At 42.8% G+C, this 23,567-nt stretch overlaps 1 protein-coding gene across 8 annotated transcripts in view; it reads left to right on the forward strand.

The window, feature by feature from the left end:
- Ano4 (anoctamin 4) overlaps positions 1-23,567 on the forward strand; it is a 275,001-nt gene that overhangs the window by 188,364 nt on the left and 63,070 nt on the right. For all 8 annotated transcript variants that reach the window (XM_033763868.1, XM_033763866.1, XM_033763863.1 and 5 more), the window contains 2 exons: positions 15,710-15,816; positions 23,359-23,414. In XM_033763868.1, coding sequence (XP_033619759.1) covers positions 15,710-15,816; positions 23,359-23,414 — 163 coding nt within the window. The remainder of the gene's footprint in view (positions 1-15,709; positions 15,817-23,358; positions 23,415-23,567) is intronic.

Here is a 23,567-nt window from a genome sequence, read left to right on the forward strand (position 1 = left end):
TGTTTGTTTTTTTTTTTTTTTTTTTTTTTTTGCTTTTTGCTTTTAAAATGAAACCGGTACCAATTTGTAAAGTTGAAGGAGCATTGCTAGGGCAACATGACAAAAACAGGTAGACAAATAAGGAGGATCAAACCCCTTTAACCTCCTTCCTTTTCTAACCCTTCTGGTCCCCCTCCAGAGCCCTGTCCTGATGGAGCAGTCAGTGGCAAAGCAGTATAATTGGCAGAATCTCCATTTAGTATGACAGCCATTTAGTATTCATACCAGGGATTTTGTCCTTCTGAATTGAATCCCTTGGCTAACGTCATCCTCTACTAAAATAAAAAGGTCTCTTGGAAAGGTGGAAATTTTAACACTATTCTTTATGAATTGTTAAAATGAAGAGGGGGAGGAAGGGCATCCAGAGGGGCATTTTTGCAGTAGCTGGGATGGACAAAGGGAGCCGTGAAAACGACAGAGGAGGGGAAAGAGTCGAAAACAGAAAAAAACGGGTTGAGAACGATAAATGTTATCAACTTCCAAATTCCGGATACTCAGCAGGGCTGCCGGGATAGACATGAGCTAGGGAGAAGTAGGCGAGGTTCCCTGCATCAGCACGCGGACAGCTCGGCTCCAACGGAGATGACACAAACCAGGCCGCGGCAGAGAAGCTGAAGGCAGTAGAAGGGGGCAGTGGTGAGTCACCGCGGCGACAGTCGCCTGAGTCATTGAAGCGAAAGTGACTGCGGGCTGAGTGACAGCAGCACCCCAGTTAGAGGAAGCTCCAGGCCTGGCTCATTCTACCTTGGGGTTTTCTGGCCTGAGAATTGGGCAAGCTTTTGTGCTTCCCAAACTTAATTTCTAGATTTTTAAGAGATATTTTCTTTCCACTGTGGCTCACTTTTGAACACAAAGAACAGGCCTCTCTGATAAAAGCTGAATATTGCAATGTTGTCATTGGGAATATCCACTTCAGTTCGGCCAACGCCGAGCAGGCTGAGGCAGGTGTGGGGTAGGACAAGGATAAACGATGCCACTTTCTGTCCTGAAGGGTTGGTGGTTTACACAGACCCCGGTAGGAGGACAGGGACCCCAAAGCTCAGTGTGTGTGTGGCTCTTGGCTTTACTTCTTCACCTGTAAACAACAACAACAATTATGAAAGTAACAGCGGTTCTCAGGGCCTACAGTAGATGCGCAACAGATGCTGTCTATTTTTGTAAATAATACAGTGGAGCCTGACGTAAATAATTCGATGGTTTTAGTGTATGTGATTTCTGTGTACGTTGAAGGCCTGGTTTTGCAGAGAAGTTTGGTCTGAAGTATCATCAGTTCCGAGGAATCGCTGGTTTCTTTCTTCTTTTCTCTTCTTCTCTCCTTTATTTTCCTCCACTTCTCCCTCTTCTTGCTTCCTCCTCTTCCTCCGAAGTTACCCGGTGACCGTCCATCGTCCTAGGTCTCTGGCTTCTGTGTCCACCTCACCGATGTCACTGGAGCTCCGTGGCCAGCCGCCTTCACCAGCAGGGTTTCAGCCTCTGCCCCAGTGAATGCGTATTCTCTTGTTGAGCAACTGACTTGCTAACATTTTTATTTATTCAGGCCAGTGGTTGCCACCCTCTTTCTGTGATGATGGGTGGTTGTATTTACTGATGCATCATTCCCTTTCCTGCTTTCTAGTCAGGGTAAAATGATGTTATTTTAAAGGTGCTTTAAATCCATTCTAATTTATTTTTATATTATTCCCTAATCTAGAAGTGCTTAACCACTGTGATGCCAAGTTAATCACAGCAGTGCTCACCCCCAGTCATATCCCACCGGTTGCTGTGATGCTTGGGTGAATTAGATGCCCTGTGTGCGGCCTTATCTTTCTAAGACCAGTACAAATACCGTATTTCCCCAAAATTGAGACCGGGTCTTCTATTAATTTTCACTCCACAAGATGCAATAGGGCTTATGTTCAGGCAGTGTCTTGCTTTTTCATGTACAGTAATCTGCATTTATTTGTATACAACAAACATTTACTCATTTATTCATGTTCAAATATCTGTATTTATTCAGAAACACTCATGTGATCTTCTGGAACATTGTCATCACCTCCAAACCCTGAATTCCGGCCTGAATTTCTTGTGACTTCATTACCTGTAGAACCATTGGCCCAGTCTCTCATGTCCAGCCACAGAGCTCTCCTTAAATGGTCATTTCCTGTCCACACAGCCCACTCACAGGGCGTGCGCCCTGCAGCTGCCAAAGGTCTCATCCCATGAATTCTGCACCCAAGTCCCGGCCTCTTGCAGGCTGGCTGGGCTTCACAGAGTCCCCATTAAATCGGTGCTAACTGAAGACTTACAAGGCAGGCGTAGCAACAAAAATGGTGAGTTAAGAGTGGTGTGCCACGCAAAAGTGATGAAAAACTGGAGGCACCAAAACTGAGAAAACGTTTCTTTATTTCAGATGAGTGCGCTGATTATAGCCACACAACACACGAGATGCCGAACTATGAGATTCATGTTGGGCACCAGTCACGCACTTGCTATTGAGTGTGTGCGTTGCTTCTGTGCTGTGCCTGAGCTGTGATTGGTCACTCAGCAGCAAGCCTCCTGCTCACCTGCACACAGGTATTCACCTCTCCTCCAGAGGCATCTGCTTGGGAATTTATAAATGCTGAATTATGATTTATATTATCATTTAAGTATTAACGCCAATAACATCACCTGATCATCTTCAATTATAAATATTATTTTTATAATTCAGTGCATCTGTTGTGTGTTGTAGCAAACACACTAAATGCATCTGTCTGGCTGACAACCCTCCCGGGAGCTCGCTTTGGGGCTAGGCTTACTTACATTATGAGCATCTTGACATATCACGCTAGGGCTTATTTTCTGGTTAGGTCTTATTTTCGGGGAAATGTGATATACAAACACCCTCAGACCCACCCAGAAGTATGGTGTGTACTTCCTAACATTTCACATTAGCATTTTACAGAAGAGTTAGCACAGCGCTATTGGCAAAGACAGAGCTTTGGAAATACACTAAGTAGCCAAGAGAATAAGCCAATTAGCTTTAGTGTCTCATACAGTGGTCTTCTAAGCAAGGAGGAATATGATTGGACTCTGTTTCAATATGGGCAAACCCTAGAGCTGAAAAAGCATTGCCAGTTGCAGAAGAATAAGGAAAGCAAGTGACCATGTCTGTAAAGTTTTAAAACATAATACTGGATTTTTAGGAATACATACATATTAGAGATTATGAAAAATCCCTAGTAGTTATTTCCTCTGGGGGAGAGGATTGCAGCACCCAGGGGAGCCTCTAACTGTGTCTGCGAACTTTTACTTTTTAAATTACATAAAGGGAACCTAGGTGCTTCTATTATTTTCATTGCATTTGTATGTGTCTGAAAGAGATCTCGTTAAAAGAACAAAAACTTCCCAAGATCTGTTTTCAAAATAGGTGCACTGAGACCTGTTTGAGCCATGAAGGTCTGTAACCCTTGTGAAAATTGACAGGCATCTCGTGAGTCACAGAATGGCCGTTTACACGTACGATGTTTACAGAGCGCCCCGCGTGAAGTTATCTCCTGGTCCTGGAAGGCCCTTCCGACATAGACATCTTTGTCCTCTTTTGAATGATAAGGATCCTGAAGCTTACAGAAGTTTCTATTCTAAATTCAAACTGTTAGTGCCACCAAAGCAAAAGCTTTGTTTGTCAATCTTTATTTTTATTGGTACATATTTGCAGTCTATCATGATCACATTCATCGTGGAGGGTTGGTACATGTACAGAACACACCGTCATTATGTTTACTTCCTCTTCCCTCCAGCTCTTGACATCTCCCCCACATTTGCAAAACGTCTACCTCCCTGTTTCCCATTGTCCACCTTTTTACTCTTTCACTTATTTACATTTGAGTTTCTCATATTAGAGAAACCATGTGATATTTAAGCTCGTGTGTCGGATTTACTTCATTTATCATTATGGCCTCAAGGTGCATCTATTTTCCTACAAATAACTCAAGCTTATCCTTGAGTAATACTCTGTCATCTATAAATATATTCTTTATCTATTTGTCTATTGATAGACATATAGGCTGCTTCCAAAATTTAGCTATTGTGGGTTGTACTACTGTAAACACGGGTGTGTGGGGGCCACTGTAATATGTCTTTAATTCTTTAGAGACACCCAAAAGTGAAATAGCTGGGTCATTTGGAATTTCTAGTTTTAGTGTTTTGAGGACTCTCCATACTGATTTCCATGGTGGTTGTACTGGTGTACGTTCCCACCAGCAGTGTAGAGGGCTTTGTTTTTACCTGCAACCCATAAAGTAGATTTTTTTTTGGTACCGGGGATCGAACTCAGGTCCTTGCGTTTGCAAGGCAGGCAGTGGAACCACTGAGCTAAATCCCCGGCCCTTATAGTAGATATTATTACATTCCTTCATGATATCATCCCAATGAGATATAACCTAGTTGTATTATTCAGTAGGAAAAAAGTCACCAGAGGCTCAGAAATTTTAAAAATACTGCAAGCCAGCAATTAAGTTTATAAGTTCTTGGGCCCAAAAAGAGTAAATTCTTTCTACTATATCTAGACAACGTCCTTTTCCCTCAGAATTGTAAGGGTCTTAATTTCATGAGGCAGATTCTCTCAGTAAAGTCCATCCACCTCAGAGTGGGCTATCGACTTCAGCTTATCTAATGTAGTATTTGCAACACTGAGTCCTAAAACAATGAAAATCATTGTGAAGATTCTGACTTTGTTTCAAGGTGGATGTCTTATTTTTTTAAATAATTCTGATTTTAAAAACAGTATCTTTGGCAAATACATTATCCAAAAGAACCCTCTCCTTCCTTCCTTTGTTTTACTTATGTCCAGTTTAAAGAGTCAAGTAGCCCTATGAGGTTGGTTTGAAGAACAGCAACGACAAACACCCCTTGCAACTCTCTCTTTCCTTGTCCCAGTGAGCAACTGCTTTCAGTACTTTGAGCTGATTCTCTTGGTAGTCATGGTCATATACCTAGATACCTTATTTTACCTTGACCTTGGGGGTTTTCAGTTGTAGAAGAATCTGTCGACTTCCTACTACAAAGAAGTAAGATTTATCTGGCTTTCCTTACTGTCAGTTCTCCCAAGAGCAGGTATCCACCCCTTATCCTTTGATGCACTTATAATTAGACACATTATTACGATGTATGTTAGTGTTGATCATTATAACAGTACAGATGCTACTCAGAGCTAAGTCATGGAGTACAACATGATCTCTTTTTCTGTCTTTTATTAAACTAGAGTAACCCATTCCCCTGTTTTTAATTTTCAAAGTTTTCTTTGTACTTACCACTAATTCCAACTTAAACGTTGCCAGCTATCTAAACTTCAAGATTTCAAATGTATCAGACATGCAATCAATTTCATTTTCTTGAGGAGATTGCACTGTAGCTTTCTGATACGTTCCAATCTGAATTTCTTGCCTTGTGTTACTGGGACAGTACTGTTCTCTTAGGGCTCCCATCTATGTTCCATCCTCTATTTTCTTGATCGCATTTATTCCACTCTTTTTACTCATATTTTGCATCCTTGAGTGACATAGTGAAATCAGATTTTTTGAAATCTTATGTAGTGCTATGAATTGAATTGTGTCCCCCAGAATTTACATGTTGACGTCCTAACCCCAATATGTTAGATTGTGATCTTATTTAGAGATAGGGTTTATAGGAGGTGGTTAAATTAAAATGAAGTCATAAGCATAGCTCTAACTCAATATGACTGGAACTATTATATGAAGAGAAAATTAAAGCACAGGCATGCAGTGAGGGATACGAGAAAACAGATAGAGAACACAAAGCAAGCAGAAAGGTCTCAAAAGAAAGTAACACTGCTTATACCTTGATCTCAGACTTCTACTGTCCAGAATTGTAAAACAGTAAATTGGTTTTTGAACTCATCAAGCCTATAGCACTCTGTTATAGCATCTTAAGAAAACAAATACACGTTTATTATATATACTTCATTCTTTATGATAGTTTGGCTAGGTATAAAATTCTATGTCTAGACAAATCCTTTTCCCTCAGAATTTTAAAAGTCATATTTCTTTGATTTTTAAAATTCAATATTGCTAGCTGGGCATGGTGCCACACACCTATATTCCCAGCTCTCAAAAGGCTGAGGCATGCAGATTGCTGTGAGTTCAAGGCCAGCCTGGGTGACATAGTGAGTTCAAAGCTAGCCTGAACTGTAGAGTGAGACCCTGTCTCAAAAAGCCAAACTAAAAAAAATAAATAAATAGATAACAAAATTCAGTATTGCTGCAGATAACTTCAAGAATGTTCCAATTTCTAACTCTGTGTAACTTTTTTCCTCTATGGTAGGTTGTACAGTGATAGTGTCATGCCCCCCAACATTCCAAGATTTGAAGTAATGTATCTTTTTGTAGCTTTATATTCATATATTTTACTAGCTAGTCAGTGCATGCTTTCAGCCTGGATACTCTTTATCTTCAGGTCAGAGAACTTTTCTTGAATCATTCTTCATTTATTTTAGATTATTCGTTCCTTTTTCTTTTTGTCAATTTTTTTAACTCCTGAGTTTTATTTTAAGATATTAGACTTCCTGGAGTGATCCTGTAATGCTCTTATCCTTTCTCTTTTTCTCATTAATCTATATGCTTTTGCCCTCAGAGCTTTCCTTAATTTATTTTCCAATGCTTCTCTTGGGGTTTTATGTTTTGCTATATTTTAAAATTTCTAAGGACTATGTTTGTTTTGTAAATGTTTTGATTTTTAAAAATATATTTTGAACTTTTTCCCACAGTTGCAATATCTTCTCAACTCTCTGAGCATAATGATTTTTATAAATATTTTATCACTTCACTGAGTCTGATTTCCCTGAAAATGTTTATTCTGTTTGTTTGTCTCTTTGTATTACTCTCGATCTTCTGTATTAATAGTGGAGTCCCTTTAGATAGGAAGTAAATTTTGTCTGACTGTCCATATTTAAGCATACAAAGGGCAAAACTCATCTAGAAGTTCTGAGACAGTGGAGCCCACCAGCTGTGGGTCTCATTGTAGGGAAGAGGCTGGCTCTTTGCACCCTTGAGTTGCCAAGGTCAAAGTCCTCAGATCTTTCATCTTGGCCTGTCCAGATTCCCCTGAGAAGCCTCTGCCAGACTCTTTGCCTGGAATACTAAGGCCTATGGAGCCTAAGGGATGTGTCCAGCATGGAGTCTCAGCTTCCAGGCTGAAAATATTCTCCAATTGTCACTGTGATACCCCTAAATGCTACCTATGGTCTCAAAATGTATTACCTATAAAAAATAGCCTCTAGTCCTCTGCTGGAGTACAAACAAGGGCCTAGGGAGCTACCTTTTTCTTAAGCAGCTTCCAAGCTGTATTTATGTTAGCATCCCTTTTATTCCACTTGTGGATAATACTCAGGTTTTAAATCTTAATGGGATTTTGTAGCATAAACATGATCTCTTATGGGTTTCCCATAGAGCTGGTTGAAGATTCAGGTTTTCATGATCTCCTAAGTCTGGTGCCACTTGTCTCTCTGCTTGGCCCATCCAACATGTCATTGCTCTTTATTTCTGCTATATTTTCCCTTAGTGTTTATACTTTTATTTACACATATACACACACACACTCATACACACACACTATTTTTATCATGGGATTTTGAGTAGCAGAGAAATAGAAGGCAAGTGTTTAATTTTCCATTCATACCTGAGAGGCACAAGAGCAAGTGGTTTTAGAATCCATATTTAACTCTCAGATGGCAAAGATGGTATCACGAAGAGCAGTTGGAAATGGCTGGTTGACTACTTAAAGAAGTCTCAGTACTTTATATTCCAGTAGCTTATTACCTTACTCCTAAAAGGAGGCTTGCAAATCTTTACCAGTCAGAACTTTGAATATTCTCCATTTGCTCTGATAATCTTCTCATCCTTTTACTCTTAACAAGGGAGCTAAGATAATAAATTAGTTTTTGCATTGGCTTTGCCTAGAACCCAGAAAACTCAAAATAGTCCTTGTCACGTAAAATAATTGGTTCCTTTGTTCCTACTTAGATTTCCATTGAGGACAATTTAATTTGAAGTGACAGTTAACTATATCACCCTTGCTTCTCCTTGTTGAAAAAAGAAATCTCTATCTTAATTCTAATTGAGAAAGTTTCCTGAAATATTTGCTTTTAAGGTACTAATCTTTACTTTTCCTTTGTATTGAGAGGTAATGCAATTTCAACCATTGGGGGAAAAAGGTATATGTGGTGAAAATGAAAAATATAGCCATATTCATTGTATTTTTTTATCACATCTTACAGAGACACAAGCTACCTATCACTGTTTGAAATCTACCACAAAACTTGCTGACTTAAAACAACAGTCACCTCGTCTGCTCATGATTATTTTTTCCAGCAGTTACGCTGGATTCAACTGGGCAGGGCTTCTGCTGGTCTTTCCCGGTTTCAACAGGTGTCTACAACTGTCTCTGCCCAGCCGGTGGCTGGTGACAACCTCTCTCTGCGAGGTCTGACCTGAGAGAGCCAGCTCAGGCACTTAACTTCGGCTATCTCAGGGTAGCAGGCTAAGCCAGCCAGAGTGGAAACCATTTCCCCTGGGTTCTGTAGATCAAAGCCAGTCACAAGCCCTGCATAGATTCAAGAAGTGGAGACATAGATCTCTGGGTACAAAAATCTACATCCCAAAGGAGCAGCCAGGGATTCCAAGGATAGGAGGAATTGTGGCCACTCTGCCGTCTATCACAGTGTCCTCTGGCTATGACTTATCCACATTTTCCCCACAAAGAACCCATACTAATTCCCATCCCAGGATCCCTACAGGGCTCATCCCAGGACTGTGTCAGCCTCCAAGTCCAGGACTTCCCACTGTGCATCAGGTGACTTGGGGACAAGAATCCTGGGGTACAGCTCTTCAGGTGAGGCTACAGACCTGTGAATAAAAACATACGAATTATCTTCCCTTTACAAGATGCATTGATGTGACAGGGCAGAATGATTACAGGGGACCCCACTGTTCAAAAAGGGGAGCGACCAGCAGCAAATGGCAGTCACTCCTCCACATTCATTCTGAGAGCCGATGGCACAGACTCCGAGCTCCTTCCCTCCAGGAACCAGAAACAGGCCTTGGTTCCTGATCTGGCTCTATTTCCTATTTTGCTGCAAGATTTAGTTTTTAAAATACGTAAAGGCCAGTAATGTGGCTATAATTCTAAAATAACTATACAGAGCCATCAACAAATGTTAAAAGCCTCTTGACAAAGTTGCTACTTCCTTTTAAAGTTTTAGAGCACGGAGGTTCCATCCCTTTAGGAATACTTGTTTGTTTTAGCAGTCTCAAAAATTCCATAATATATGTCAAAGTTCAACTTTAAAAACTATCTTTACTGCCTTTATTTCCCCCAGAATAGTGCCACCTATGAAGCATATTTATGAAATGAAACTTGTTTTAGGAATCTTCAATTTCAAAATAAAGGTAAAATGTGTCTCTTTTACCATCTGATAGTTTCTAGAACATCCAGTGGAACTTTGAGTCATGAGAACGTGGTTTGTTCATTTAACTGGGCCCTAGAATACGGCATAAAACAGACTGATCTCTGCCCTCATAGAGTTTGCATTCTACATGGGAAGGGAGACAGACAACGAACCCGCAGACACATGCCCCAGTGAAACGTTGAGACCAGGAAGAACAATTACAAAATAGAATAAGATGATGGGTTAGAGAGAGGGATTTGTTGGCCAGAGAGTGAAGTCTGGGCGAGATAAGCAACATTGGAAACCCAGGTGCTGGAAAGAAGCAAGTTGTACAAAAGTCTGAGAAAAAACATGAGGAAGAGCCCCGGGGAAAAGAAGAGCAAATCACAAATAAAACCACTTGTGTATTACAGCAAGCAAAGAGAAGAGCGGAGAGTGGTGTTTGAATCAAACAGAAGCCGACCGTGCAGAACTGTGTAGACCATGGAAAGGAGTTGGGTTTTTGTCCCACACCCTTGGAAAGGCATTGTAGAGTTAAAGCAGAGGGATAAGTTTTTCTTCATTGTTAAAAGGCGGTTCTGTTTGCTGTGTAAGAGGATGAACACTCCAGGCAAAGGGAAATTAGGAAGAACGGGAAGCTGCTGTAGTACAGTAGACCTGGAAAAAGGACTAGATTTAGGTTCACAGCAGGGAAGAGGGACCTGAAGAACTTGGTGTATTGGATGTTGGTCGTGACAGAAACAGAAAGGCCAGGGTTCGTTTCAAGTTTGTGACACTGGGTGCACAGCAGTGCCATGTTTTTAAGATGGAAGAGACTAGAAGGCAGATTTTTCTTTTACAGAGGTGGAGAACAAAGTTTCTGTTTTGGACACTATCTAGACCCTTCTTTGGGCAACGAAGGCATTCTGACCCTCAGTTTTCTAACAAGTTACTGTATCCCCAAGACATTCAGCGACTCTCCCTAGACCACAGCTTTAGTGGGAGAACGGGACTCCAAGGTGGAGGATGTTTGCATTCTCTGAGGAATTCCTACTCATTAGAGATAATGTAAGCTAAAGTCATGTACATTTGCCCACAGTTATATGAATTTGTGATGAAAGTGGAATCTTATCCTAACAGCTGTGGCCCTCTAGAAAAGTTTAGAAAAAGATAGGAGTTTTCCTCTGCTCTGAAAGTGCCCATGTCCTAGCGAGCTGATTCTCGACCCACCTCTCGTGAGCGCTTTCCCCCGATTCACACACTTGAATGTTTGCGTTTCCCATTTTACCTATTAAAAGAGGATCCTCTGAGGAGGGGAGCTGAGTTCATGACACCTTTGTATTTCCCTCGATCCGGCTCATACATGTGAATGTTTAAATTTTTTAAATGTACTATAGAAAAAGACATATTGCCACGAATCCTCCTCAAAATACTGCCCCTTGCTTCAAACACACATATCCGATCATTCTTGCCATTTTCTGGAGCAGTTCTGGAGTCCTCCTTCGTCAGTGACCGATGAGGCATGATCAAAAATACGGTGAACGCTGGCGGTGCATACATCCAGTGAAAAGGCGGGCTTCTCGAAACACTGCAGTGTTGGGCCGGGATTGAGCCTGCCTGGCAAGTACAAGGTCCTGAGTTTGATCCCTGGTACTGGGGGAAAAAAACAAAAAACATTGCAGTGTGCTCTCATCTACCTTATTCGCTGGATCTGGCCCTGTGTATCTTCTGGCTCTTCCCCAAAGTAAAAAAAGACCAATAAAGTAAACATTTTGAATGGACTCTTCGAAGTGGCCACAGCTGCACAAGTAAAGACACTCAGGAAAGAGGACTCCAGAACTGCTTCAGAAAGTGGCAAGAGCTATGGGCTAAGTGTTCAAAGCAAGGGAAAATTTTAAGGTGGGTTAATGACAATGTGTCCTTTAATACAATTTTTATATTTAAATGTTCATCATATTTTAGATCATATTTCATATGTGAACAATTCAAATCTACCCTCAAAGCCCAGTCTTTTGCACAGAACAAGCATATTTGCTTGTTAAACGCAGCTCGTCAGTTTTTTTGTTGTTGTTTTCTTTGCGGGGGGGCGTTGAGACAGGGTCTCTCCATGTAGTTGAGACTGACCTGGAACTCACTATGTAGCCCAGGCTGGTCTCGAACTCGCAGTGATCCTCCTGCCTCAGCCTCCCGAGTGCTGAGATTATCATATTTCACAGCACTACCTTGAACAGCTGCCCGTAGGTATAACCTATCAGTGAAGGAAATACAACTCCAGGTGGCCTGAAGCTAAATCTCAGCTGCACGTCAGGATCCTTTCCCACTGCTCCCCTCCTAGCTCAGCCTCCCCAGCCCTCCCCAAGTGAAAGCCTCCGCTGCTCAGCACCACAGGAAGCAGAAGTCTGGGACCTGGGAGCGCAGTCAGGGGCGCTTTCGGCTCCAGCCCGCCCATCCATCAGAGTGCAACAGGCACCCCAGAGCCACCCAGGAAGCTCCCTACACCCTCAGGCAGGCAGGCAGCCCTGTGCCCCTGGCAGCCCCTCACTGAGGAGCGGGAGATCCGGGACAAATTCCACGATGTTTGAATCCCTTCTTCCCGCTTGCTGGAAATCTGCCTGAGCCCTCCGAGGGGGCACAGTAAGGTGATGTGCATCTTTCCATAGAAATTGTGTGCACACAGCAACAGATGTGTCTGTCGGTGTATTTACTGCCGGGTGCCTCTTTATGGATAGATTCTCCTCCGACACAAATGCCACGTGACTGTTTCAGACCTCTTTTCTCCCTGAATGTCTTGGAGACTTTTACTATTTACAAGGAACACAGCCTCTTACACCTGCACGATATTCTGCCACAGAGTTGCCGCACAATTTGCTTATCTTATCCCCGCTAATGGATTAATTAAATCATGTTCCTGTTACAACATATGCCACAGGGGCATTCTTGTACATTTGTCACTTTGCACATGGGTAAGTGGATCTGTAGAAGAAATGTCTAAAAAGGGAAGTGCCAGGTCTGAGGATAAGTCATGAAAACATAGCTTTGATGGGCTCTGGTCTTCATCCCCAGTAGAGCTGACCTTCTAATCCTGCTGTGGAGCTCTGCTCAGAGAGCTGGGGGCTCCAAGTCTCATCCTGGGTCTGAGTGTTTGTGAGTGAGTGTGTGTGTGTGGTGATTCCATTTGGAGAAAACTGTTTATGACTAAGGAAAGCATGAAAACCACACTATAAGGAATTGTCCTGGTCCCCTGGTTGGAAAGAGTGGCAGACAGACTCCTTGAGGAGGTCCCTAAACACGCAGTGCTGAGGGAAGGCACAGCCCGGGCAGACGAAATGCAGTGGGCAGGAAGAGCTCCAGGACGCAGGTGGAGGGCCAAGCTCAAGGAGACAGATCCGGCCTCCTAGCCCCCAGGGGTCTCGTGTTCCCCAGAGCCCGGCTCCCTGGCCGCAGCTTCAGGATCGCCGTGTGCTTTGCTCCGTGCCCGTGCTGGGGTACAGAGTGGAGCACAGCAGGTCTCCTCCTTCAGGAAGCTGGCCAGTGAGGTCAGGGACGGGCAGACACTGGATGTGACCTAACAGAAGAACAGACACAGACGGTGGACTCTGGGCACGTTTTAAATGTCTCGGTACTGCTTGTCATCTCTGCGCCCTGTAAGAGTAGTCACAGTGCCATTCCCATTCCACACAGGAAGAAACCGAGACCTAGAATGGTGGAGGGTGACCCAGCAACACGTGAAGAATAAAAGGAAAAGCGCGTCCCAGGCCAAGTTCCTCTCGGGCTGACCTTTAGGAGCACCAGGCTTCAGGAGACGGGAAGTCCCCGGTATTTTCAGGGAGGCAGGCCAGTGAGGATGCCACAGGCAGCCTCTGTAGGTGCCTGAGTTCAAATCCTGCCTCTGCCTCCTATTCCCTGAGTGCCTTTGGGCTCATTGCTCAACTCTGCTTCTCCACATGCTCAGGGGGGTTCACAAGCACTCACCCCTCGGGTGTTGTAAAGACCGAGTGGGCCAGTGCAGGTAGGGCTTAGAATCGAGGCTGGCAGCTACCCTGTTTGCTTGCTCCCACGATGGACTCTTCAGGCTCAAGGTACTACCTGGATCAGTGGTGGCAGACCTATGGCACGCAGCGGGCTGTTTGTACCACTGAACGCTCTACAAGGTTCGCCATCGCTGACCTAGATGTAGGAAGAGGGCAACACAATTGTGGGGCCTGTGTGCTGCTGGTTATTGAGCACCCTTCTGTGCCCAGGAGACGGGAAGAGGTGCAGTAAGGAGAGAGGAAGCAGAAAACTGTACCACGGGCTTTTAGCCCCAAATTGTCTTACCTGGTTTCACCGATCATCTGAAATTGTGAGTCCAAATGGGCTTTTTACGTCTTGTCTGTGTCTTTATGACATCTTTATTCGGTATTAAAATATAACAGCCTGTCTCAAACAAGGTGAAAAAGCAGAGAGGTCTGAAACACAAAGGACTGCCCTGATGTGACTCTTGGTTTTCTCCTCTACTTCTTCGATGCCATAAAATGTCTTCAGAAAACCCGAGAGGAAATAGGACAAATACCAAACGCCCTCGTTTGCTCTTGTAGCATTTATCCCCATCCATCAAGTGAAATTGCTTTTCTCTCAAAGCCATATTCTTTCTGTAAGAAACTCCGAGAGAAGGGAACGTGGGAGGAAAGCACTTCCTGGGGACTCGGCTCCAGGGATTCTCCATATTCTGTGCCCTTCTTTGCTGGTGTCCCAACTCCCCTCCCAGCCCTGATCCCAAGCTGAACCCCACTCCTGGCCCAGGCCGCTGCGGTTTTCCGCACATCACTGGAACACCAGGAAGAGTCGCGTGTGACAGCAGTTTCCGGTGCACACCCCTGCGACCTCAGACGCTTGTGTACGAGCTACACAGGAGCTGCCTGGGTCGCAAAGCAGGACCCGGCCTCCATCCGGAATTTCCTTTGCGTCTTCCCCATCTCGAGGACGAGGACTTTTTGTTGGTTTGGGTTTAGGTTTTGATCTGGTTTGTGCACTGGGGAGCGAACCCAGGGCCTCTGCCCTGAGCTACAGAGAATACTCAGCCCTTGTTTTTTATTTTGAGTCAGGCTCTGGCAGAGTTGCCCAGGCCTTGCTGTGACCTCCCTGCCTCACTGTCCCAAGTACCGGGATTATAAGTGTGCAGCGCCACGCCCCACCATGGGCAAGGATTTTACCTGTTTCGCTTAGCATTGGGTAGTAAACAGCTGATGACGAAATGAAAGTAAGCAAATGACAGTACAGAATGATCAGGACATTGAGGTGCTTGCAAGATGAAGCACAGTACAGAGAGGGCAGTGCTGAATTCTGGGGACAGGCGTGTGTTCAGAGGGGCGGGGAGCACGCTGGAGCGGGAGGTGATGTCAGAGCTAGATTCGGATGCCTCGCGTGGGATCCAGCTTACAGGAGGGATGGAAAGTCTGCCCAGTTGATAAGTTGTACGTTTTCTAAAGCAACTACATTTATATTCACTATCATCAATAAATCACATTTCTGGGAAGAGGAGATGTGGCCCCTTCATGCTTCCGGCGCCCCTTGGAAGCTGTTACCTGAAAGAGCCAGCGGCAGGCCTGGAGCACCTACTGGAAAGCATAATGTAGTGCGTGTTTACGTGTGTGTGTGGGGGGGTGCACACCCAGGCTCACACACCCTTGGTGAACTTTGGAGACGAGAAAGAAAGCAATCTTAAGTGCAAGCTTTAGAAGTAGAGTCCTATCCAGGGAAAAAAACAAACAGGAAAACAAAGGACAGACGTGATTTCTAGGACCTGACATCTCACCTCTCTCCTCAGCCAGACCAGCCCCAAATACCGAATTTCCATACCCACCACCCAAGCCTGTTTCAGACCTTAAAATTCTCAGAGTACCACTTGATGATGGCACGGGAGGGGTGGGTAAAAGAAGAGGGGAGATGAAGATAAACTGAACTTGTAGTTGGATTTATTTAATGACCTAAGAGAAAACAAGACACAAGACCTAGATTTTCTTTTTCTTTTTTTTATGACTCTTCATTTCACTTAGCTCTAGCTCCTTCCTGGCAGAATGATGTTAAGGCTCAGGATTCTGAGAACTAAAACTACTTAGACTTATGAGCATGGTGCTCTGGGGTGACCACTGGGCGCTCTCGTGCCATCCCAGACCCGCCCGCTGGGACCGACTGCAGACAATTCCTCCTGAGCAGCACCGAGTTATAACAGACTTTACGGCACTCTCCTGCAATTAACCCCCTACTTGTGTTTTCAATGTGTGTGTGCAGCTTCATCATACACAACAAAGACACTTTCTTCAACAACGCCACGAGAAGTAGAATCGTGCATCACATTTTACAAAGAATAAAGTATGAAGAAGGAAAAAACAAAATCGGTAAGTAGCCTCTTACTGCCTCTGCTATTGGGGGATTAAATTTCTTCTCTTGGTTTCATCATGTTTATTGTGTGGCAAACCTCCACCGAGTCCCTTGATTGTTAATTAACAAGTGCAAAGCCTTCTAGCATCCGTAAACCTCCTCTTTAAACCAAGAGTCATCTCATTTGTGTAGGATCACGGGGGTTCTCTGAATTCAGCAAGTATTTACGGGGGTATACTGTGTGCCAGGCACTGAACCAGGCACTGGGGAGAGAAGTACAAATCCCTCCCAGAGGTTCTGCTCAAGAAGTTTTAAAAAATGAAGAAACAAGTGGGATAAATAGCATGAAGAAAGTACAATAGGCGGTGTTACTGAGCCAGAGTGGTGAAGCTTGGGGGAATAATCAGGAGACCTGAGCCCTCAGGAGCTAGCCTGGGAAGAGAGGGGACAGGTATTCTAGGCCAAGGGAGCCGCAAGTACGGAAGGGAGTTATATCCATAGCCTGATTCTCCCCACTAAGCAGCCTCCACAATTCATATTGTAGGCATTTTATGAGAATCTCTCCATATTATATTACCAAATTTCCTGCCTTATTAAACTTATTATTATATATCAGGAAGCTCTGGGTGGCTTTATCCTTATCTCTGTCCCGGTAAAAATTTTATTGATAGTTTTAATAATGGCCTCTATCAGCTAGGGTCCAGTGAGGAAACAGAAATATACAATCTGAACAGAGAAAATTGAACTTCAGTGGTAAACCATGACCGGGCACTGGAGTCATGGAGGATGGGCTAGCCAAGGGTTAGAAGACGCTAAAGAATAAATCACAGGCTGAGGATTTAGTTCAGTGGTGCTGTCACCTGCCTCCCAAGCTCAAGGACCTAAGTTTGATCCCCAGTACAAAAGAAAAAAAAAGAAGAAGAAATCACAGATATTAAGGGTCTCCCCTTGACAAGGCCAAAAGCCAGACCATCGTGGAAGGGTGCAGCTGTGCTGGACACGGCTTAGAGACCTGCTGGGGATGCGACTGCTGGAGTGAGGGGGAAGCTGCCTGATGTATTCTAGGAAGTTCACTGGCAGATGTGGCCAAGCAGCCCTGGTCTGTGAAACCTCCCACGAGGGACACCAGGAAATCCAGTCGAAGGCAGTCGCCAGTGCCGCTGGCCACCAAACAGAGCAGGAGCTGGATGCTGCAGCAGTGGACGTGCAGACACCTGCTGGGAGAAGCAGAATGGCGTCAAGAAGGGAAGCCCCTTCCTCCGTCGGTGCTCTCCAGGGCCTTCACGGACAAAGGAGAAGGGGAAATCGCTGTAAAGCCCAGCTCTGTTATTGAAAGTAGACGATGAAGGTGCATTTGGAGCGGAAGGGCAATCAGTTGGTGACTGACACGTAGCCTAAATGGCCTCCTCGAGCCTCCAGGTGGGCTGGGCTGGGCTGAAGGATGCGTAAATGTGTTGGCCTTAAGAGCCTCAAAGATCTCAGCAAGCAAGAATCCTCAGCAGATGCAGCAGGGTGACATTTCCGGTTTGTAGATGCAAAGTCCTACTGAGATTCAGCAAAGCAGCTCCCTGAGTCCAGTGTGGGAGAAATGTTGCTCAGCAACATCGAGAGAAGCAGATTTGAAGGCAAGCTCAGCATGAGTCACTAACATAATGAAGCTGCCAAAAAAATTAAAAAAAAAAAATATAGTTGCTACCTAGAAACAGCTACCTAGTCCACTTTGGAATAGTGGAATAATACAGTCAGGGAAAGTCAGTGCAGGTGGGCACAGTGAGACCAACCCTAACGTAGGTCCTTCTGGATTCTGCAGGATCAGGGCTGAACACATCTCACATTGCCTGCAGCAGACCTCGGTCCTGGGGACACCTTCTCACAGTGAAGTCCTCTTCCAGGTGCTTCTTCTAAATTCCTGTGACAGCTTTTGCAATGTTTTAAGTGTTAACTAGTCACATACAACTCTTCAGTGACATCATGAAAATCTACACCTGCAGAGAACCACTGTAACATTTCATAGGGTCAGGACCTGACTCAGGGAGAGAGAGAGCACTTGCCTGGCATGTGTGAGGCCCTGGGTTTGATCCCAGCAGCATATAAAAAAAGTGTGTCCTAAATAATTCAGATGCTGCATTGATTACTTTCTCCAATTTGTATTCGTTCCTATGATTTTTAAACAAACTTGTATTGTGCTAGGCATACTTTTCTATCATACCCTTTCAGTTATGAATATATTAGCAAGTGAGTGAATCAAAATGATCTATTCTGTATTTCACAAAATGCAAATAACGTAAAAAGCATGCCTTAATGCATCACGGTAGTGTCATTTACAGTCTGTCTCACAATCCATTATAACACACTTGTGTGTACAATCTGCTGCTGAAGTGACCAGTCCAGATAAGCGGCATAACTGTTAAGTAAACTGCCTTCTTCCCCTTCGTAACACCCTTTCCCAGGCCAGTGTCTGTGTAGGAGTCCAATAAACATGCACTGAGCTGAGCTGAAAATCTCTTAAGAAGGGTGTCTCTCGCTGTCATTCTCCTGACACCATCAACAACTGTGCACGGTAAGACCATAGACCCAATGATCAGACCAAAGTTTTGCATCTCAAGTGGGGAATGTTGTTTTTTCACAACTATGGAAGAGGAGATAGAAGAGGGGCAGTGCTTTGAAAGAATATTGAGGGATGACGATAGTGTTGCTAGTCCTCGGTAAACGGTTCTCTCAGTTGGTGAAAGAGAAAGGAGATTCTATTCAAGGTCTTCAGTGCTTTCAAAATTGGTAAGGATGAAATAAGAACTTGTCTAATTAGAAAAAATCACAGAGTAAATTGTCAACCCACAATTACATATTTTGCTGAAAAATATGGACTAAAACTACAAGTAGTCTACTGACCAATATTTCATTGTCATCTTTAGTCTCAGAAAGAAATATATTAGAAAAAGTTACTTGATAGAATGAACATTTTTGATAGAATGTTTTATGCCTGAAATGTTCTGAAAGTGTCATCTTGAATGAGCCAACATTGATAGGAAAGAACACAAAATATTGATTTTTAGACATGATTCCTAAGAGCATTTTAGTGGATTGTAAACTGCTGATGTATGTTTTTCAACTTCACTCTGCATTTAATTCAACTCTGAAACTCAAACTTGGTAAAACTCACTTTCAAAACAGAGCAATGAATAGCTTAACAAAGATTTGCATAACACTATGTGTATATATAATAAATCTTGACTTTGATCTGTATTTTCTTTTTTTTTTTTTTTGAAGACAGGGTCTCACTATGTTGTTGAGACTGACCTGGAACTCACTATGTAGCCCAGGCTGGTCTCGAACTCACAGTGATCCTCCTGCCTCAGCCTCCCGAGTGCTGGGACTACAGGCGTGCACGACCATGCCCGGCCGTCTGATCTGTATTTTCAAGCTTGTATTCAGAGGTGAAGTTAGTGAAGTGATAGATTTTAAGTATTAGCTACTTTCTCACTTTTCAGGACTTTGATAAATTATGATAAACTTACAAAGGCCATCGTCAAAATCTCTTTTTACATCCCTGTCAATCCTATTTTTTCTTATGTCCAGGATGTTTGAAAGTTATTGATGAGATATGTGCAATAATCCATAGAAAAGCCAAGAAATCAAAGATTTCTGCATAATCAGTAATTTATCCAGTCACCCTACAGGTATTTATTGAGGCTATCCTGTGTACTAGACAAAATACAAAGCCCTACTGATATTTGTATTTCAGGTGCCTTTTTTATACATTCACTGTCAGTGTCGATCAGCTTAAGCACATTGGTGTCATTGTGATTTAAATTATCTCAGCACTGATTGCCCTCATCAGTTTAAAAAAAAAAAAAAATAGCTCAGTGTATTTGCCATTTTCCAGTTAGGCTAAATCCCTGGATTCTGACCAGGGTCTAAAATATGGAGAACATTCCACATATACGATACCAAGTGAATCAACCCCTTCCAGGGTTATCGTAGGAAGTAACATAAATCTCGAGAGAGAACAGATAAAATGTACGAAGCGATTATTTTTAAGCCACTGAACATTAGGAAACCAAAAAATAGATCCTTGAGAGGTGAAAACAATGAGACGAACCTACAGTTGCCCCAGTTATTGCCTTGAGTTAGTTTCTTGGCCATAGCACAGGAGGGAGAACCCAGAAGATTCCCCAAGTTGAGAAGATAAGAGAGGGATTGGAGAGAGAGGAGCGTGCAGAGACACCCAGGCAGCTCACAGAGCAGAGTTCCAGAGAGCGGAGAGCAGCACAGAGCTTGAACTTTAAAGATCTGCAGAGCCCCACACCCAGGTATTCTGGGAGTGCTGATCAGTGCATACATGGGACACAGTAACCCAAGGCCAGAGAAGGAGCCATCCAGAAGGGTCTCTCCAGACGGGAACACACAGAAGTCACAGAGCAGTGAGGAGCCTGCGTGCCCATTTTTGTTTTCTTAATGTTTGATTTCCTGTAATCAGCAGTAAAACCACTTCCTATTAAACCAAACAAGTCTCACCTGACACATGTAAAAAGTAACACCCAAAAGCATCACGCTCTTTCCAACATCTGTGTCACAGTACCGAGCTCGAGAATAATTACAGGGACAAAATATGTACCTACCAACAAAAGAAAAAATCAGTGTGACAGTAACTAAGATTATCAGGCATACAAAGAAGAATATCCCTAAGGATGAGAAAAACCAACCCATCAGAACCTACCCAGAACGGGTGTTATTATCAGAAAAAAAAAAAAAAAACCCACAGAAGCAGTTAATATTTGAAAAAGTAATGATTAAAAATCTTCCAAATTGGATGAGAACCACGAACCTATAGACCTGATGAACCCAATAAACACTAAGTGTAAGAAATCTGAAGAAAGCGATACCAAGGCACACATAGTCAGCTTTTTCCAAATCTGCATTAGAGAGAACAATCTTCAAAGCAGCAAATGGAGAAAACATGCAAAAATAACTATAGAGATTTCTCACTGGGAAGAATCAAGTTGGATGACAATGGAGCAATGTCTTTAACAGCAAAGAAAAATGTCGACCTAGAATTCTACACTCAGGGAACGGATCTCCTAAAAAATGGAGGTGAAAGAAAAAGCTGTTTAGATATATTAAAACTGAAAGAATTCACCACTGTAAGACTTGTACTACAAGATGTATTAAAGGCAGCCCTCCTTGGAAAACGTAAATATTCTTGTTATTTAAATATCTGTAGTAGATAATGATCACTTAAAATAATAACAATGTGTAGGGTGAGGTTTGAATATGTGAGGATAAAATATACGCTGGCAATAGCAGAAAAGGTAGGAGGGGCGAGAAAGGGCCTTGTACTCTAAGACTATCTGTGTGACTCACTTTTACCACCTGAAGACAGATTGTGATGAGTGGCAGAGAGACGCTGTAAACTCTGAAGACAACCACTGAAGTAACAAAAATGAAGAGTTACAAATACTAAGACAACAGATAAAATGGAACCATACAAAATAATTTGCCGGAAAAAAAGCAGAAAACCCAAAAGCAGGTGGGATAAATGGAAAAGGGTGACATCCTGGACTTAATGTAAATCTATTCATAATTGCATTGACTATGAATGGCATATAGTTCTCAGTTCAAGGGTCAGAGGTTGATACATCCAATAAAAAGCAAAACCCAACTTTTTACTGCCTTCTGAGAAATGCACTTTATATATAAGGAGACAGATAGGGTAAAAATGAAAGGATGGAAAAAACATACCCTAGCAACAGTAATCAAAAGGAAGCTTGAATAAATGTATTGATATCACACAAAGTAGACTTCAGCACAGACAATGTCACCAGTGATAAAGAAAAGCCCTCTTACAGAGAGCTTAATCCACCGGGAGGACATAAAATCTTAAATTTTATGCACTTAATAGTAGAACTTCAAACTACTTGAAGCCAAACTGACAAAGATGTAAAGAGAAATACACAAATCCAGAATTATAGTCATAAATTTCAACCACTTTCTCAATAATTGATAGAACAAGTAGGTAAAATCTCAATAGAGTTTAGAAGGTATGAAGAGTGTTGTCAATGAATTTGACCTCACTGGCCTCTAGGCCACTCTAAATTCCTTCTTCAAATGCACACGGAACATTACCAAGACAGACCACATCCAGGATAAAAAACGTGACAATAAATCTGCAAGGTTTCAGGTCATAGAGAATATATTATTTGACCACACAGGTATTAAACTCTGAAAATTCTGGCAAGACTCACAAATATTTCAGAGTAAGCAATATCCTACTCAATAACTGAGGAAATAAACCAAAGGGGAAACTAGGAAGTATGTTGGACTGAATGAAAATAGAAACACAACATATAGGAAAGTGTGGGATTACCACTAAAGAAGTGGAAATATATCATGTGATATGAATGTAACTGTACTGTATCCCTAAAATGTACCAATAAACTCAAAAAAAAAATATATGTATATATATATATATATATATATATATAAAATGCAAAAATAATAGAAAAAAATCTTTGAAATCAATAGCTGGTTCTTTGGGGGGATCATAAAACTCATGAGTGCTAATAGTGCACACTCCATAGCGTGGCTCTCTAACAAGTCATGCCCTTCGCCATCTTTTCCCTTTGACTGTGGTTGGGCCTGTGGCTTACTCCTACCCAAAAGAACGCCGCAGTGCTAATTATCCACTCCTGAAGCCCTGAGACACAGAGTTGAAGGGATTTTGCAGATGCAACTAAGATCCTTAATCAGTCAGACTTTTTGACTTCATCGAAAGAAAGATCATTGCAGGATGGCTTTGCCTAATCAGTCAAGTCCTTCAAAAGAGGGTCAGCATCCTCTCAGAACACAATCAATAGCACACAGCAAAAGGAAAACATTATGAACATCTCTATAGACATGGAAAATGGATGTAAAGCCAGGATCCATTCCTGATTAAAAAGTCAACAGACTAAAATAGAAATTACCCACCTCGGCCTCCTCAAGTGCATCTGTGAAATGCATTATGTATAACAGCTAAGTGTCCGTCAACAAATAAAAGAATAAAGAAATTAAAATACGTATAGGCAGTGGAATGTCATTTGGCCATGAAAAGAAACCCTGCTAGGCAGCCCCACCTCTTCCAAGCAGACCCCACCCCACCTCAGCACTTTAATCCACTGATGAGCACAGCACCCCTGCCATCCCGTCCCCTTCCAGAAGGCCCCCTCTGAACACTGGAGGTCCATGGAGCACATTCTAGACCTAACCCATGATAGACATATTCATTAACTTGATTATGGCAATCATGATATAATCACATGTATGTCAAATTGTACAGTGTGGCTTGAATAGACTCATTCTGACAATTACATGTTTTACAATTAAAAAAAAAAAGAGAAAGAAACCCTGATATCCCAGCCCTGGATTCCAACGTCCCGGCAGATAGGAAAACTGCATTTCTAAACTCTTACCCTCCCTATGTGAGTTGAATCACTTTTGAAAGTCCAGCCCTTACCTTCCTCCCGAGTCCTGGGAAGATTCACACTAAGCCTTAATTCCGATGGGTCTGTTTGTCGCTGCAGGTCTGAATCGCTTGCTTACCAATGGCTCCTATGAAGCTGCTTTTCCCCTGCACGAGGTACTGTACTTTCTTATTACCTTTCTTCTGCAACTTGTTACTAAAGTTGGCTGGCACAGAGAGTCATCTGTTGAGTTTGTTGATTTGGCATTTGTTCAGAATGAATTTAATTTGTTCGGTGGGTGTTTAGGGAAAATCTGCTTACATTCCTCC

The sequence above is a fragment of the Fukomys damarensis genome, unplaced genomic scaffold, assembly GCF_012274545.1.
Source record: "Fukomys damarensis isolate Sample0158 unplaced genomic scaffold, DMR_v1.0_HiC HiC_scaffold_15, whole genome shotgun sequence".
NCBI lineage: Eukaryota > Metazoa > Chordata > Mammalia > Rodentia > Bathyergidae > Fukomys > Fukomys damarensis.